At 43.3% G+C, this 12,745-nt stretch overlaps 1 protein-coding gene across 5 annotated transcripts in view; it reads left to right on the forward strand.

Moving 5' to 3' along the window:
- Positions 1-6,439, forward strand: part of BACH2 (BTB domain and CNC homolog 2) — a 193,842-nt gene extending 187,403 nt beyond the window's left edge. For all 5 annotated transcript variants that reach the window (XM_074819545.1, XM_074819544.1, XM_074819546.1 and 2 more), the window contains one exon: positions 4,270-6,439. In XM_074819545.1, the coding sequence (XP_074675646.1) occupies positions 4,270-4,749 (480 nt within the window). In that variant the 3' untranslated portion in view covers positions 4,750-6,439. The remainder of the gene's footprint in view (positions 1-4,269) is intronic.
- Positions 6,440-12,745: the final 6,306 nt, after the last annotated feature.

Below are 12,745 nucleotides of genomic sequence, written 5' to 3' on the forward strand. Positions count from 1 at the left end.
ATGAACAGAGAGCTTTGGCTGGAACTCAGGAAAAAAAGGAGAGTTTATGACCTTTGGAAGAAGACAGGTAACTCAGGAGGACTGCAAGCAGGTCGTGAGGTTATGCAGGGAGAAAATCAGAAGGGCCAGAGCCCAGCCAGAACTTAATCTGGCTACTGCCATAAAAGACAATAAAAAATGTTTCTATAAATACATTAGCAACAAAAGGAGGACTAAGGGGAATCTCCATCCTTTATTGGATGTGGGGGGAAACATAGTGACAAAGAATGAGGAAAAGGCTGAGGTACTCAATGTCTTCTTTGCCTCAGTCCTTAATAGTAAGTCCAGTTGTTTTCAGGGTACCCAGCCCCCTGAGCTGGAAGACAGGGATGGCGAGCAGAATGAAGCCTCCATAATCCAAGGGGAAATGGTTGGCAACCTGCTACACCACTTAGACACACACAAGTCTATGGAGCCGGATAGGATCCACCCCAGGGTACGGAGGGAGCTGGTGGAAGTGCTCACCAAGCCACTTCCCATCATTTATCAGCAGCCCTGGCTAACTGAGGAGTCCCAGTTGACTGGAGGTTAGCAAATGTGATGCCCACCTACATGAAGGGCTGGAAGGAGGATCCGGGGAAGTACAGGCCTGTCAGTTTGACCTCAGTGCTGAGAAGGTTATGGAGCAGATCATCTTGAGTGCCATCACATGGCATATACAGGACAACCAGGTGATCAGGCCCAGTCAGCATGGGTTTATGAAAGGCAGGTCCTGCTTGTCTAACCTGTTCTCCTTCTATGACAAGGTGACCTGTTTAGTGGATGAGGGAAAGGCTGTGAGTGTTGTCTACCTAGACTTTAGTAAAGCCTTTGACATGGTTTCCCACAGCAGTCTCCTGGAGAAACTGGTTTGGACAGGTGTACTCTTTGCTGGGTAAAAAGCTGGCTGGATAGTTGAGCCCAAAGAGTGGTGGTGGATGGAGTTTAAATCCAGTTGGTGGCCAGTCACAAGTGGTGTTCCCCAGGGCTCAGTGTTGGGGCCACTCCTGTTTAACATCTTTGTCAGTGATCTGGACGAGGAGATCGAGTGCACTCTCAGTAAGTTTGCAGATGACACCAAGTGGACAGGAGTGTTGATCTGCCTGAGGGAAAGAAGGCTCTACAGAGAGATCTGGACAGGCTGGATCAATGGGCCAAGGCCAATTATATGAGGTTCAACAAGGCTAGGACAAGATAAGTAATGGCTTTAATGACAGGACAAGGGATAGTGTCTTTAAAGTGAAAGAGGGTAGATTTAGATTAGATATAAGGAAGAAGTTTTTTACTGTGAGGGTGGTGAGACACTTGGAACAGGTTGCCCAGAGAGGTGGTGGATCGCCCATCCCTGGAAGTGTTCAAGGCCAGGTTGGACGGGGCTTTGAGCCACCTGGTCTAGTGGAAGGTGTTGACAGGGGAGTTGGAACTAGTTGATCTTTCAGGTCCCTTCCAACCCAAACCATTCCATGATTCTATGAAGGCTCAGTGCTGGGTCCTGCACTTGGGTCACAACGACCCCCAGCAGTGCTACAGGCTTGGGGAGGAGTGGCTGGAGAGCTGCTCGGCAAAAAAAGACCTGGGGGTGTTGGTCAACAGCCACCTGAACATGAGCCAGCAGTGTGCCCAGGTGGCCAAGAAAGCCAATGGTATCCTGGCTTGTATCAGAAATAGTGTGGCCAGCAGGGACAGGGAAGTGATCTTACCCCTGTACTCGGCATTGGTGAGGCCGCACCTTGATTACTGTGTTCAGTTTTGGGCCCCTCACTACAAGAAAGACATGGAGGTGCTGGAGTGTGTCCAAAGAAGGGCAACAAAGGTGGTGAAGGGTCTAGAGCACAAGACTTACAAGGAGCAGCTGAGGGAACTGGGGTTGTTTAGCCTGGAGAAAAGGAGGGTCAGGGGAAACCCTATCACTCTCTACAACTACCTGAAAGGAGGTTGCAGCGAGGTGGGTGTTGGTCTGTTTTCCCAGATGGAATGTTAGAAAGAATTTCTACACTGAAAGGATTTGGAACAGGCTGCCCAGGGAAGTGGTGGAGTCACCATCCCTGGAGGTATTTAAAAGACATGTAGATCTGGTGCTTAAGGACATGGTTTAGTGGTGGACTTGACAGTGTTAGGTTAATGGTTGGACTCAAAGATCTTTAAGGTCTTTTCCAACCTAAATGATTCTATGATTCTGTGGGATCTGGTGTATCATTCTGAAAAAAGGGCATTTGTAAAAAAGACAGTCACAAGGTGTGCAAGAGTATAAAGCTACAAAATTAAATTCATGCAACTTTCACTTTGCCTCTCAAGCACTCCTGCCCTCCACCCATACCCATGCTGTCCAAGCAGATAGTCTGCTTCAAGATATTACTTTTACGAAAACCAGCAGTGAAACTCCAGTTGACTTCACAGAATACATGATCACTGGAAATTCCTTTGTCATCTTCTGTCCACTTTGCAACCAGTAATTTCCAGTCTCCTGAATTATGTAATGGTACTAGAGTTTAAGGGTTTTTCACTTGGCTGGGTTTTTTTTAATGAAAGACCCCTTTCCCCCCCTGCACTAACTTCCTGTAAGTCACCCATCTTGACACAGATAGTTTCACAGCAGACAGTGAGTGAAATGGTTGTATCCTCCAAGTTTGATAGGTAATTTTTTTTTTGTCTGCTTTTCCTCACTGATCCATCTACCCACTCACTTTCCCTTTTCTCCTTGCAAACTCACAACATATTCTCTTCCATAATTCATTATCTCAAGATGTACTTGAGCATCTGTTTATTTTTTTATTATTTTTATGCTTTCTTGATAGATTTGTCAATATTTTAGCAGTTGGTTCTTTTCATGTGCACTGCTCTCTTTCTCATTCACACAGCTGTATGCTTCCAGTCTGGGCTTTGGACCCAGGGCAATACTATCCACTGTTAACAACCACCCATAGTTGGATTATCTGAGTTGTGGAGTTTTCACACTTCAGATGCATGGCAGCTTGGGTTTATCAGTGTTACTAGGTGAAGTATATGGCTGCACTGCTTTTGGGGCCAGCTCAGCTCTGGAAATAGCCCTGGTACTCTACAGAATCCTTCAAGCTGTATGCCCACCCTCCTGGGACAGAACGTGATGCAGGAGGACCATCCCAGTCAGTCTGCACTGAGTCAACACTAGTTTTCAGAGGTTTAACCCCAGGCTGGGTCTGACTCTGTGTCTAGACCCCCCACAATCTGACTCCTGAGCACAGAGGGGTCGGTGCTCACCCCAGGGTGGGGCTTGCTGACCACGTGAGGTCCAACCTGGAGACAACTTCCACCACAGCACATCACACAGCACTCTGCACTAGCTAGGGCTGGGGGCCTTACCAGTGCTTTGTTGGATACAGAGCAACCTGAGCTTCTTTTCCCAGTTTTTGAATCCTGCATGAAAAAATGAGTCCCACCAGACTCTCTTGCTCTTCCTCCTCACCAGTACTGTCTGCTTTTCACCTGGCCCCCTCCTAGAGCAGCCCGCTGACACAGTGAAACTCTGAAAATGCTCAAGATAGGTGTCGGTAGGGGAGGACATTTGGGACCACAGGAGGCAGAGCCTGAGCAAAACAAGGGGGAAATGACATTGCTTGTTGTACTGAGTGTTAAGAAGCCCACCAACCTTCAGGGTTTTCACATACCTCTTCATAAAAATATCTTGATTAGGTCAAACCCAAGCCATTAAGCACCAGGACATAAGAAAACGAGCCATGGTGCAGGCCACAGAGCACACACTCAAATCATCTCCTCTGAATAACACACCTCTCAGTGGTAAGGCAGGTTCAGCTGGCACACGGGCCAAAGCACGTGCACCCAGCCTGACTGACCAACATGGCAGTTAGAGGGTGAACTGAACTTCTGCAGCATATCCTTACTTCAGGAACTAAACCCTGGTTTCTCGCTGTTTAGATAGATAATGGCTTTTCTCCATCAAAATGTTTCTTTCTGAGGTTTTTTTATATCATTCATCAAGCAGCCTTAGTCTATAAAGGGAACTAACAGTCTCTTGGGAATAACTTCTGACTCTATCCTCTCCCGACGCAAATGTTTTTCTCCAGATGTTGCCCAAACTGCAGCTCACACAGACCTCATGGTGGTCAAATACCTGATGTATTGTGACTTTTCCTGTGCCCATATAAAAACAGCTGTGCACGTGTTGGTGTTCTTGGGTACTGCTGCATATGTGCCTGGAGTGTGCAGCCAGCGGATGGCCCTTCCTCAATCTAATATGCCTTCTTTCTTTTTCAGGTGTGTGAGAAAGAGAAATTGCTCTCAGAAAGGAACCAGCTGAAAGCAAGCATGGGAGAATTGTTAGACAACTTCTCGTGTCTTTCCCAAGAAGTGTGTAGAGACATGCAGAGCCCGGAACAGATCCAAGCTCTCCACCGATACTGCCCCGTTCTCAGACCCATGGATCTACAGCCAGCCACCACCATCAGCCCCTCCCCAGCTGGCGTGGAGCAGAGCCTGGTGACCTCCCAGTGTGTCGGGGAAAGCATGCAGTGCTGCTCGGAGCAAGGCTCGGTGCAACTGGGAGCGCCCTGGCTGCCCAACAACATCTCGGAAAATTGTTCAGCTGGCGGGGGGTTGGATGGAGCCGACACAGGTACTTACCCCGAGAGAGAGCTTCCACCAGAGCAGAGCAGCCAAACGGTCACAGTAGACTTCTGTCAGGAAATGACTGATAAATGTACAACAGATGAACAACCTAGGAAAGATTACACCTAGTGACTTGTAACCTTAACGTTACACCTGGTCAGGTGTTCTTCAGTCAGCCAGTGGCAGTGTTCATTTGTTGTCTAGAAGAACGTATTTGGTGCACACTACAGTGGTCTTAGCAGCAATACTGTTTTTAAGTATTCCCTCCTCTCTACAAGCAGGAGTTCTCTTCACAATGGTGCTATCCCTTGCTCAGGCAGGGAACGAAGCAGTGGCAACACTGTCTGTTTTTGTATGTTGATTTCAATCTTAACAGGGATGGACATAACACCTCTGAGGACCCAACCGCAGCTTTTTTCTCAGTGGCCCATGTCACAAAACCCTAACTCAGGAATTTCCTCTGAATGTTCAATTTTTCATTGAAGACAGCTTCTTTACACATCAAAGTTTTATAGCTAAACTGTACATATTATATATAATATATATAAAATATATATATCCATATGCAAAAGTCCCTGCATGCCTCAATTTTTCTCATCCTACAAACTGGAAGCTTTCATTTCTATTGTATAAACAAGTTCCAACATTCCTTTTTGTCTTCGATGCTAGAACTAGTTTGGTAACTTGTTACACAATAATTTTTTTTTCTCGGTTCGCAGTTCAGCAATATCATTCGATTTGTACTTATTTATAAAATTTTAATGTTGGAAACTTATTTGAGATTTTATTATAGACAATTTTTTTGGCACAGCCATTTTGTGCCACTTGAGCAATGTGGAGTTATTTTATTTTCTTGCAGATACTGTACAGTAATGGTCAACTTTGCCACTTGCACTGAGTTTCTGGTCAAACCTCTTTTCATAAATGAAGTCATGACTTCAGTATAACTTGAGTACATGGTTTTCTTTGCTTTATGGCTTAAAGAAAATAGAAAAGTTTTAGCTAATAGACAAACACTCAGGAGCTCATTATGTAGTAAAAACGGTCTTGCCAAATACTGAATTCACTATACAATTTGTAAAGAGAATCTGCTTGAATTATTTTTATATTCAGACTTCTTTCTGTTTCACAAACCAAGTTTAAGTGCTGTTAATGATGCTTTTGGATTCTTATAGGGGAAAGTATATTTCACTCTTTAGAGAAAAAAGTATTTGACAACTGGATCAGTTCATCATACGTTCCACGAAGTAAAGCAAACGGAGATCACATCAATACACTTGGGGGGGGCTTTTTCTCCAGCCCTGCTCTGCATCCTTTACTCATGGAAGCAACTGCTGCTCCGGCTAGTCTCCAGAGCCTCACCTCAGCTGTCCTCAGACGTTACCTGTTTTCCTCACCAGACCCGAGCTGCAGAGGTGGGTCTGGTGAAGTCAGTGATCCTGCCTGGGTAGGCAGAGTTGCAGGATCAGACCCCTAGTTGTTGACTTTGGTTTCCTTACAGAAGTCAAGTTAGCACTGTATCCTCTAAGAGCAAAACATACATCTGCCAACACCTGATTCGGTTGCTTACCCATCAAATTCTTGTGTTCCAGGATCCTCTCAGCACAAACCGCAGCTAAAAGAGTGCTGTCTCAAAGGAGACTACTCAGTGAATTGGCTTAGTTGTAACTGTATTGGATTTGTATCTTAAGCAATGTTGACTCATGTTATGACTGTGTGAGACAGCAGCTTTCCAAGCATAACATCTGTATGTACAGTGTAGACAGAAAAACATCCTCCTAATGCTTTTTTAATAATTATTATTATTATTCTAAGTGTACTGAGTTTTTATTTTGTGGTTCTTTGCCCTATGTGTGCCAGGTTGCGTGGCTTTATCGATGACAACTGTCATGTGCTTTACTGGCTGATATTGTTTGTTCTCGCTGAAAAAAAATGACCAGCTGGTCACACCTATTTAAAAAAAAAGTGTGGGGAAGCAGCTTCTCAGAAGCACTAAGCGATAATGTGGTCTTCTGCGCTAACGTTTACACTAGAGGTGTATGCTGGTGGTTTTTTGAGGCACTCAGTAGATCAGCATCTTGACCCTGGAGGAGGAATCAGCTCCCTCTCTCCACTTCTTCCATCTTCAGACTGTGCTTATGGACCGTTGCCCACTCACCACAAAGTCTTGCTTTTATCCTCTTCACCCAAACTCTTGTAGCCAAGCTACCGAGGAGGAAATGCATATAGCATGTGCCATGTTTGTTGAAAATACGTTTTTCCCCGCATGTACAAAGAAAAACTAGTATATAATGTAGGAAAATATTTATGTTTAAGTATTAATCATTACTGTACAAAATCCTTACTTTTAAATGTTCAAAAAATATACAAATGCCATAGACTCCTAATTCACACAGTTGAAAAAGGGGGAGGAGTTGTCCTTTCTTTTTAAAAGAGCTTAACCTAAAAATACCTGAACCCCCTCCCAGCCATCTTTTGCAGGTAACTGACTGAGAAGCTCTTTGGCAGGGAGGGCGGGATTTGATTTTCCTTTGAATTTGTTGACGTTGCAAAGCAGTTCTGTGCTTCGCAGAGAAGTTTTGTTTCTATGAGACCATGGTGAAAGCTAGAATTTAAAACTAAATGTGAATCACATTATAGAGTCATAGCTACTTGGGGGGGCTGGGGGCGGGCGGGAGGGAAGGGTCAACTGACACAGTATTTTAAAGATGTTTTTCTGTTGCCTTTTTTATTTTTAAGTGACCTCCTATATATATGAATAGATAGAATGTTTTATGAGTATAAAACCAAGTTTTAACTTGCTTCCTGACATGAAGATTTACTCTACTAACAACTCATGTGCAACTGGTACTCTTGACCTCATTCCAACGGTTTAAAAAACCCACCCACACAACCCATTGCGCTGCAGCTCTTAGGTTTGACCTGGCTTCATACTGGTGCTGGGTCTCTTGATTTCCTCTACCTTGGGAACTGATATTTAAAACCACTGCTCAAATAAGTGTCTCTTCCTCAACCTTTCTCTCGTCTCTCTCTTTCCCTCCCCCGTGAACTTTTCTGGATGTTTGATTTCATTCTTTCCCATTAGAAGTGGCTGATTTTGTGTCATTGCTTCCTATATTTACATGTATCATGGTTTTTCAGTGGGGTTTTTTTGGTGGTGATGGTGGTGGTTGTTTTTTGTTTCTATTTTGTTTTGAGGTTTTTTTGCTATTCCAAACCACGCTGCTCTCAAAGCGATTACTGGGCTAACGTTAAAGGTAGACATTGGGAGAATTAGTTTCAGACCTGGACGCCAGTTGACATACCCAACTGTTCTTGTCTCATGAGGTCAGAACAACACCATTGAAAAGAAAAAAAAAAAAAAAAAACAAAACCGACTGACTGCAGTATTTATGAATTTTAAGACTTTGGCCAGTGGTCACCATGATCTTAAGCAAGAATCTCTTTGCTTTTGCCAAAGAGGATACATGCAGCGTTGGTCCTGTCAGGCATTGCGTGGGAGTGGCGTGGTGAGACCCCATCTCCCCGCTGGGCACTGCACCACTCTCATGGGCATGTGAGTCCTTGAAGCTTCGTCCAGTCTGTATCTAGTCCTCCTTTTCCTTTGCCATTGCTATACTTGTATTGCCAGGAAACCTCATTTCATTTAGGCTTGTTATGCTTTGTCAGGTGAGTACTACACTATATAATGTGTTTGTTTCTCTGCGTTCTCTGGGGGTGCCTTGAACACAATTAAAGCTCATTGCAAGCTGATTCTGGAACAAAAAGGTAGTGGAAAAAAAAAAGGAAAAAAAATGAGAGAAAAAACAAAACAGAAAACAAGCAAAACAAAAGCAAAAATGTTGGCTGTGTTATCAGGAGATCCCAGTATTTATATCACAGACTTCCTAACGTGATGACTCAGGCGTCAGAGTTTGATGCTGCAGTATAAAACTATTATTTTATATATTGTACAAGTAATTTATTAAATGTCTTTCTAAGGGTATATGCTGCTTTTAAGATGCACTATATTTTTGGATCTAATCCTTATATTATTTTTTTTCCCAAGGAAGTAAAATGTGCTGCAAAGGCAAGCCACAGTGATTAGTATGCTAACTGCTACTTCTCTTTAAAAAGGAGAGTGGGAACTAGATATGTAACTTTGCTAAATGGATTAACTGCTGCCAGAGACATGTTTAATGCTGATAGCGTGGTCGTTAATCTGGAGTCCAACTTCATCAAGTCTGTATTCTAAAGAGTGCTTAAATAGAAGTTAAAATGCCTAGATATATAGTTAGGTTTTTTAGTATGTAACTTTATGATTGCCTAATAAATAAAACAAATCTGCATGCTGGAGTCACTATAATCCTATAATAAAATGAAATGTGATCCACTAGGAGAAAGCACGGTGAAGTGTTGCAATTCCAGAATCAACACCACATCCTCACTTGTGTCTGGTAATCCACTGCTGTGGGGGTGAAGAGAGAGAGAGGGGGGGGTTGCAGAATAGAAGACCTGTAGTGAATTTTGCGGTGAGACGAGGTGAACGTTTTCCAGGTTCCACAAGCTCACATTTTGCTCCACTTCATGTCCTCTACCATTGCAACAAGGAGCGCTGCTTTCACCTTTTTTTTCTGATCTGAGGTGCGTTTGGAGGTGCCTCCGGGTGAATGTTGTAGCCCATGGCTGCAGCATTTTAAAAGTCTCTATTTTAGGGCTGCCTATAGAAGGTTTAGCTCCGTATGAGCAGCAGAGCTGATGGCCTTGCATAAGGAGGGGATCTGCTAAGTATGGAGCAGTTTATTTTTATCGGAAGTGAGGTGAAACTAAAACTATTAACATAAAGAACTTATGCTCTCTTTCCTGCTAGAAATTTTCTCAACAGATTTTGACTTCGTTTCAGTTTTGTCGCTGCCAACACAGTCCAAGTTAATTTTACATCCATATATATATAATATGTGTGTGTATGTATGTATGTATACATACATCTATAATTCTAGTCAGAGTGTGTGTTTGTGTATTTTCCTGTTTATAATACATATATGTATATTTATAATACTCCCTGGAGTATTTAATGACTCAGGCATCAGATCTGATGCTGTAGAATACAATATATGTGTATATGCATATGTTCAAATACTGTGTGTATATTTAAAAGAACTATTGTTGGTGGTCTGTAGAATAATTATTCCTTTTACTCTCAAAATTTTAATGGCATTACTTGCAAAGACTAAGTGTACAGTATTTTCCTACACTCCACCAAGATAGGTATTATTTATATCGAAGTCAAATATTGATATGCATTTTAAGGTATTACACAGATAACGTTGCCATTTTTGCAAATAAAACCGCTTTTTGGCAGGAAGGAATGCTCAAAATACCTTCTAACAAGGTCATTACCCCAACCAAACGACTGCTAAAAAGCCAGTTAGATGACTCCTGTTCTTGTATGAATTTTTGTGACTGTGGGTAGAGCCCTTTCTGTAGGTGAAAGTCACTGCGTGGTTCATACAGTGCCACTGTTGTCCCTTTTGGCTAATTAAGGGCATGCAGAAAGAAACTAGCATCCTAAAATAGAAATGGCAACTGGCAGTGTTTGATTTCATTGATTGCTTAGAAGCAGAGATGGTCCCAGGCTTCGAACCCAAATGACCCCTCCGTTTTGGAGGGAGCCAAGCGGGGGCTGCAATCACTGGCTGGGCTCATGCCTGCAAGCAGAGGAGCCCACCCTCAAGAGCGTGGGCAGAGGAGGGAGCAGCTACCCCACGCCGGGGGTTGTGGCAGGGATCCCCTGCCCAGGCTGACGTTACCCCTCATCTGTGATGTACCCAAGAGAAACGTGCATGGTTTCAGTCCTGTTCTCACTACTACGTTTGCTCTGCCTGAAGCTATCTGGATCCCTCAGACCAGCAGGAATGATACTAAACACTTTGGTGATATTCGATGCGTGGCTGTTTACTCATAGTTCCAAGCATCACCTTTGATTTCAGGGGTGGGGATGCCCTAAGTTTGTTCCAGAACCAGTGGGTTACAAGTGCACCTCTTATATATGCCTTACAAACTTCAGAGGCCATATTCAAAACAGGGTTTTATCAGTGTATGCAAGGGGGTGCAACCCCTCTTCTCTTCCTCCCCAGGTCAAACAGTATGGACAGTTTTCACACATATCTACCTGTATAACCCTCTGTACCTCTCATAACTGGTCAATGACTGTAACAGGTTACATCAGGTGTTTTTTCTACATACTTTTTACACAAATTCTATGCGATTAATGTAACTTAATTCAATGCATCATTTTATTGTACTAGTCCTTAAGCTTGTCTTTATTTTTTTTCTAGGTGACTGTGGTTTCTTGTGATTTTTATTGTATAAATAAATGAGGTGGCTGTTGATGCTTACTCTCTGTTACTAAGAATTTTTACCTTTTTGGAAGAAAGCATTGCTATGAACTAATGAATTTAAAATGTCATTTACTCATTGTAAATACAGTATTGTGCAAAAAACAAAAATGAAAAAAAAAAACACCCGACCCTTTTCATTCATTTGAATTGCTAGTGTTAACTGAATTTTGTCTAGACACCATTTCTGTTGATGAAATAAAGACATATCATTATGTATTGTAAATCGACTCATCTTGACTCTGAAATTGATGTTGCAGTGCTCAGTTAATGTGTGGGTTGTAGGTGAGATTCAGGAGGGTAGGCTGGATGTGGTTGATCCTGCCTGGTAAATCTCTGGACTGACGAAGAGACCTCCACTCACATGGTCCCATTGCTAATTCACTAGTCATCTTTGATCCAGGGATCCAGTTATCTTTGATCTGCTGCAGGAACAGCTGAGGTTATTTCATTGCAAAGATGAAATAAGTTGTTTTGGAAGATCAAATAAGCTGTATTTATACCCATTCCCCTAGTGCTTGACTTAAGGCAATTCTGCTAAGTCTTTGCTTTGGTCTTCTCAAGGGTCAGTGTATGTGTTGGGAGGCCAGGGGAGAGGTTGGAGTTTGTTTCCCCTTTACAGAAAAACAGAAGTTGAGAGAGGTTTCTGTAGAAACAAAATAGAGCTGAAAATCTCTGTGTGTAACCCAAATACGGTAGTGTTCCTCTCTGAAGGAGGAACTTGTGCCATGGACCGTTAGCATCACTTAACACTGCAGAAGATCCAGAAAGGAAAGAAGAAGTTAGAACAGCCTTAGGTGCCGTTAACACAAGCAGGGTGCGGGGTCTAGCGGGGAGCATTTGCTCTCTGGGACTTCCAAATGGATGGCAGCCACCTCTCTCCTTGGGTTGGATGCAACCTGAGAGCCTGCTCAACAGCTTGGCAGGAGGAGACCTAGGACGGGGGGAGTGGTATGACCAGTTGTCCTACACCAGTCCACACACTTGCTGGGATGCTGCTGTGTGGAGGCAGGCAAGCTGCTAGAGGGAGGTCCCCAGACTCTATTATCACCAGACAGGAAACCCTAGATCGTGTGCTTTGGGCCACTATCCTTAGGGATGCAAACTGCATCCTCCTCCATCTGCAGCAGTGAAAGTTGCCTGTGATTTTTTCAGCCTTAAAATTCTCATGGAAGCAAATCAAACATGTTACTTTCCAGAGTTCCCCAGTTTTCTGAACCCTCCTGTTGAGCATATATGAAGAAAGCTTCCCACCCCCTCAAATCTGTCAGAAGATGTAGCATCCACCACATCTACACATAGCCTGGCAGTAGAGAATGTACTTTAGCAAAGCTGTTTCTCCATCCCTGATCTGTTGTTGCTGGCACTTAATGGCCACCATCTTAAGTATTTACTTTTTTTGCCTTAAAATACTAAACAAATGCACAAGCAAACTGTCAGTGAGTTTGTAGTGAGGCAGAATGTGAATTTAAATCGTGTACTAGAACAAAACCACTGTAATCTCAAACAATCTTTATGCTTGACTCCTTTTTTCCTGCTGTCCTGCTTTCTGCTAGCCTTGCCTTAGAGTCACGGAGGATTTTTATGCTTAGGGAAACTGGCATTGCAAACAAGCTTGTACCAAGTATCACTTGCCATTGAGGTGATACCAAATGCAAGCTATGATAAGCTTGACTGACAAATAAAAGCAGCCAAAAGCATGTGGCCAGAAACAGGGTCAGGGAGAGTCAGAGAAAGGTGCTTTATTT

This window comes from Strix aluco, chromosome 3 (genome assembly GCF_031877795.1).
Source record: "Strix aluco isolate bStrAlu1 chromosome 3, bStrAlu1.hap1, whole genome shotgun sequence".
Taxonomy (NCBI): Eukaryota; Metazoa; Chordata; class Aves; order Strigiformes; family Strigidae; genus Strix; species Strix aluco.